Consider the following 5,792-nt stretch of genomic DNA (forward strand, 5'->3'; position numbering starts at 1 on the left):
CAAGAGCAGATTCCAAAGTACCGTAATTAAATAAGTCCATCAAGGAGCGATTATCATCGCCGTGCGCTCTCGCAGAGGCAGATTCCCCTTGCGCAAAGGCCTTGGCTGAACATCTTCCCTGTGCTGGCTTAGGGCAGCCAAGGCACCCGGCTCAGGGTGCCCGGCCCACATTTAATATTTGCACCAAGCCAGCTGGCAGCACAGCTGGCACGGCGGCTGTCATGAGAGCACAACGCCTACCTGTGCAGGGGGCAGCTACGGCAATGGCGTTAAACTTGGGGAAAACTGACGTTGCCAAACAGGAAAAAAAACTCAATCTTTTAATTTTCTTTTCTGTGCAGGAGAAGAGTTTGGGACCAGAAGAGAAAATACTGTCAGCAGCACAGGGATACCCCCCTCCGTGAGCCAGTGTCCATTTGCACTGACAAGGCACCGGTGGCACAGCACCATTAAAATCCTACTTTCCATTACAGAGTTCAAATCCACTCTTCCAGCCCGTGCTCCCGGTTCTGGAACACACGAGGCTTTGGGCTTGCTGGAGGAGCTCAGCATCCTGACGGAGTCCCCTGGGAGAAGGACGGTGCCTGCTCCGACCCATAAGTTTATGGCACGTCATGGTCTGAGGTCAGCACCAAAATGAGGAGAATTGCAGTGAGAAAACGTGATGAATAAAGGCCTGCCTCATGGCCATCTGCTGTACCGCTTTCTGCTGTGAAAAGTTGGCAAGCAGTCAGTCATCGCTAATTCCCACTGTCGGGTTCCTTAGAAAAATCTGGGATGGCCGTTTGGCAGGGTCACCAGAGCTCGGCCACAGCGGGGTGTTGTCACAGCGATACCACTGCCAGCTGCAGCACAGCCCGCGCGCCCTGCCCATGTGCGCGTGGCACGGAGGGGTGAGTGTCACCCACCCAGCTGCTGGGGGCCGCCCCTCACACCCAGCAGCGGGCTCTGGGCCACCAGAGGGTCCCAGTAACAGCGTGGGTGACCGTGTGGTCGCGCGGAGTCATTTCCCAGCACTAGAGCATATGAGTGTTTCTCCCGCAATCTGTTTCCAACCCACTGTTAAAAGAACAATAATAAATAAATAGAATGAAAAGTGCAAGCCAGTGTTTATTTTTAAAGAACGTGTTTAAAAAACAGATTTCCTTTGAGGCTGCAGTTCTGGCAAAAAAAAAAAATCAAAACAAAAAAAATGAAAGAAAAAACCCAACGTTGCTCAGCAGAGCAGAGCCATCCCTGCAGTTAGCGGGTGAGCTGGGGCCGATGCTCGCTCAGTGCCCGTCCCTGTGTCCCCTCCTCCTGGCCACCCGCCAAGAGCCTGGAAAGCCCTGGAGCGCTCGGCCAGATACAGAGGTGTGCTGGTTTTAGAAGGCTGGAGGTGGCCGAAGACTGGTGGAAACTGGTGGAGGAGCGACTGGAAAATTCGAGAAAGTTGACAGCCGGCAGCCCACGAGGCTGGTAGAGCTCGGTGCTGGGAAAGGCACCCTGAGTGGTGGGAGGGGACCCCGGGGCAAAAGGGAGCATGGGGAGGTCTCCTCTGGAAGGGGAGCAGCTGGAGAAGAGAGGTGACGACAGCTACCTGCTGCACGGGGCAGGCAGGGAGCAGCGCAGCACGGGCAGGCAGCGCTGGGGGAAGGAGGAATTGCTGGAAAGGGGCTGTGGGAAAAGGGCCGAAGCCAGGGATGGTGCTGGGGGCAGGCGGAGGCCAGGGCAGCGTGCGCTGGGGAGCTCATAGGGCTGGGGAGAAATCGCGAGGAGGCAGGGGAAGTGAAAGCGGCGCTGCCTGGAAGCCGTGTGTAAGAAACACCCCAGTGTTTTGGTGGCAGCTGGTCGCCCACGGGGAAAAGAGAACTTTTGGGAAGCACTGATACACCACCACGGGGAAAAAAACAGAGCTCCAGCTGCTTCATTGCCCGTTACTGGGCCGCCCTAACTTCTGGGGAAGTGGAAAACGAACTACCGCAGATTTTTTCCTCGCACACAAAACGTGAGAACAGCTCTCAAAGGCATTTACATAACAAATCCATACACAAATACCTGTCTGCGTGTGCACACATCTGTGTTTAGATGCGCCTGTACGTGTGTATTTGCCTACGCACGAATCCAAATCAGAACCATCGAGGCACCGCCAAGCTCATGTACGTGTGTGCGTTTACACGCGTTCACACGCGTGCCTTAGGAGCACGACCATGCCCCCATCCCCCCGCAGCGCAGCTCCGGCAGCTCGCAGCCGCCAGCAACGCCCCGAGTTCCGCGGGGGGCGCCGGGGGGCACAAGAGCCACACAGCGCTGCGTGTGCCCGCAGGCGCGTGCACGCGTAGCTGCGCGTGCACACCCTTGGGGACGCGTCCAGGTGCGCGCTCACGCGCGTGCGCGCTCCCCGCGCGCCTGTGCACGGCTGGACGCGGGAGCCCACGCGCGCCCACCCCGCCGCACCTCCACGCGGTCGCAGCCGCGCGCGCCCGCGCGGGCTAAAGCGCGCGCCCCGGAGGCCCATGACGTCACGCCGGCGGGGCCGGGCGCGCCCCGCCGTGGCGCGCCGCCAAGGTGACGTCAGCGCGGGGCGGCCCCACGTGACCCGGCCCCCATTGAGAAAACGGCGGCGGCGGCGGCGGCGCGCCCCGATATAAGGCGTGCGGGGCCGCGCCGAGCCGAGCCGAGCCGCGCCGACCGGGAGCGCTTCTGGTTTTTTTTTGGTTTGTTTCCTCGCTTCGCTCCTCGGGGCCGATCCCAGCCATGGTGAACCTGCGGGTGTGCGCGCTGGAGTGCGAGGCGCTGCGGGGGCTGCTGCAGGAGCGCGCCGCGCAGTGCCTGGTGCTGGACTGCCGCTCCTTCTTCTCCTTCAACGCGGCGCACATCCGCGGCTCCTGCAACGTGCGCCTCAGCACCATCGTCCGCCGCCGGGCGAAGGGAGCCCTGGCCCTGGAGCACGTCGTCCCCAACGAGGAGCTCCGCGCCCGCCTGCGCCAGGGGCTGGTGCACACCGTGGTGCTGCTGGACGAGCGCAGCGCCGACCTGGAGCTGCCCAAGCGGGACAGCACCCTGCTGCTGGCCCTCGGCACCCTCTGCAGGGAAGCCCGCGGCGCCCGCATCTGCTTTCTCAAGGGTGAGTGGCCGCCCGGGGTCCCCCGGGGACGCGGCCGCCTCCTCCTCTCCCGCCGCCGGCCGCGGGCTCCGCTCGCCCTCGGCCGCGCAGCGCTCACCCCGCGCCCCTCTCCCCTCTGCCCCGCAGGAGGTTACGAAGCTTTCTCGGCCGCCTGCTCCGAGCTGTGCACCAAGCCGGCCGCCCCCACCGGACTCAGCCTCCCCCTGAGCGCCAGCAGCGCCCCCGGCAGCGCCGACTCGGGGTGCAGCTCCTGCGGCACCCCCCTGTACGACCAGGTGAGCGGGGGGGATGTGTGGGTGCCGGCACCCCGCGGTGCCCGGGGGGTGTTAGGGACGATGGTGGGGAGCTGCCCGAGCGGTGTTGACCGGTTGTCTGTCTGTCTGTCCGCTTCCAGGGTGGCCCCGTGGAAATCCTGCCGTTCCTCTACTTGGGCAGCGCGTACCATGCCTCCCGGAAGGACATGCTGGACGCCTTGGGGATCACGGCGCTGATCAACGTCTCGGCCAACTGCCCCAACCACTTCGAAGGGCACTACCAGTACAAGAGTATCCCGGTGGAGGACAACCACAAGGCGGATATCAGCTCCTGGTTTAATGAGGCGATTGATTTCATAGGTAAATGAGCTTTCTCTATGGTTCTTTTGTCTCATGTGGTGTACCCTGGGAGTGATTTTTTTTTTTCCTTTTTTTGGGGTGGGAGTGGTATTGTCTTCCTCAGCACAGCCACGTTTGAGGTTGGGGAGCCTTTGTTGTGCAGGGATAAATGCCCAGGGAATGTTTCCATTAATTTTGTTCAGCTAAGAGGAATAATCTTGGCTTTACTAAACTGTTTGAAATCTTGAATCAAGAGGCATTAGTCTTGCAGAAAAGAGCTAGTGAATTTAAGCAGATCAGTATTAAAGTAATCTTGCGAGACTGCTAAAGTGACCTGGAGGACCTATTAGTATAATTGGAATTGGAGCCCAGAATGAAAATAGCTAGAGTGCTGTTTCCCTCAGGACAAAGGCTCTCTTTGTCTCGAAAGCACCAGGCTCACCTATTCGGTTAAGGAAGGGATGGATTAAAGACATGTAAAATGGCAGGCGCTGCTTCCCCACCTCTGGAAGCAGTGGGACTTGTTTGCTAACTGTGTATTTTAATTCTTTCAGACTCTGTTAAAAACGATGGAGGAAGGGTGTTTGTGCACTGCCAGGCTGGCATTTCCCGGTCAGCGACCATCTGCCTTGCTTATCTCATGAGGACCAACAGAGTCAAGCTGGATGAAGCCTTTGAGTTCGTGAAGCAGAGAAGGAGCATCATCTCCCCAAACTTCAGCTTCATGGGGCAGCTGCTCCAGTTTGAGTCGCAGGTCCTTGCCCCCAACTGCTCAGCAGAAGCTGGGAGCCCCGCTATGTCAGTATTGGACAGAGGAGCATCAACCACCACAGTCTTTAACTTTCCAGTCTCCATCCCTGTTCACACCTCGTCCAATGCTTTAAGCTACCTTCAGAGTCCCATCACCACTTCCCCGAGCTGCTGAGAGGCAGGTGAAAATGCGGTCAGAACTCAGACGTACTGTCTCAGAAGTGCAATAACTATGGGGACAGTGTCATCAGTCACTTGTGTCTTGTGGGGAACCATCCGTGCATCCCAGAACACTGTCACGAGCAGAGGAGCTCACCTGATGCCAGAGAACTAGGTGTTACAGACTCTCTTGCTGTTTTCTAAAGCCAATATCTGGATGCCTACGCAAAGAGCAAAGGACGCTGTGTTTTCCTGAGCTGTTCCCCTTTGTCTTCTGTTTGTCCTAAGCCTGCTGCACATTTAGTAGTGTGCTCACCAGTATTCCCATTCCTGGACACTTTAAGCAACACTGATGCTGTCCCCTCTTATGACAATCCTATTTATTTATTTTTACATTAGAGCATTGTTTTGCCTTCATGAACTTACAGTTTCATTTCTAGAGAAACTAAATACCTCAGCATTTTTTGGTACTGTAATCCTGTGTGTATATATCTGTCAGCTCTTCTTGTTTCCCAAGCACTGACATGAAAGCACCACAGGCGCGTGCTTTTTTGAGTTGCCAAGGGTTGTATGTTTGATTTATTTATGATGTGAAATAATATATTTCTTCTTATGAAGACATAGTTTTGTTACGTGACTATAACTTTTTATACAAACAGAATAAATTATGGTATTTCTATTGAAAGCTGGATTATATTATTTAAAGTCTTGTGCATCTTACTGTCCTAAAACTTTACAAGCTCCCAGATACCAAGCAAAAGAAGTCAGTCTGAATTTCTAATGGCGTTTGGCCCCAGGTAGTGCAAATTCCTAGGGTCTTGACTGAACTAGACAGAAAAAGGAATTTAAAAACAACATACTTGACTAGAAACTTCTGCCATTTCTTAACCTGAGCTCTTTGTCCCTGTATAATTATGTGCTGTGGCAAACAGCCAAGGCCAGATTCTCAGCTGTAAGGTGGCTTTGGCTGCAGTATTGGCAACTGAGCTGTAATAGTTCGAACCAACTGAGACTTGGGCAAGGGACTAGAGGGGAGTTAAAATAGTCCTCTCCCAGGAAGGAGGAAGAAGCTTCCTTATTGCTTGTTTACTTTGAATGCTTCAAAGGTTAAGTCTAAAAATTAACCTGTTGCTAGCTGATCTCCAGTGCTGCTGAGTTTGTGCCAAGGTGTTTTCTTTTTCTGT

The 5,792-nt window shown here is 55.6% G+C and overlaps 1 protein-coding gene across 2 annotated transcripts; it reads left to right on the plus strand.

The window, feature by feature from the left end:
* Nucleotides 1–2,591: 2,591 nt before the first annotated feature.
* DUSP1 (dual specificity phosphatase 1) lies at nt 2,592–5,293 on the plus strand. Of its 2 annotated transcripts, XM_083799263.1 has the most exons (4): nt 2,592–3,106; nt 3,233–3,381; nt 3,501–3,720; nt 4,254–5,293. In XM_083799263.1, the coding sequence occupies exons 1-4, from the start codon at nt 2,737–2,739 to the stop codon at nt 4,622–4,624; spliced, it is 1,110 nt and encodes a 369-aa protein (XP_083655389.1). In that variant the 5' UTR covers nt 2,592–2,736; the 3' UTR covers nt 4,625–5,293. The 2 variants fall into 2 exon arrangements, with proteins under 2 accessions (XP_083655389.1, XP_083655388.1); XM_083799262.1 differs by having other exon boundaries at nt 2,608–3,381.
* Nucleotides 5,294–5,792: the final 499 nt, after the last annotated feature.

Source organism: Anser anser, assembly GCF_964211835.1.
Source record: "Anser anser genome assembly, chromosome: 14".
In the NCBI taxonomy this organism is placed as follows: Eukaryota; Metazoa; Chordata; class Aves; order Anseriformes; family Anatidae; genus Anser; species Anser anser.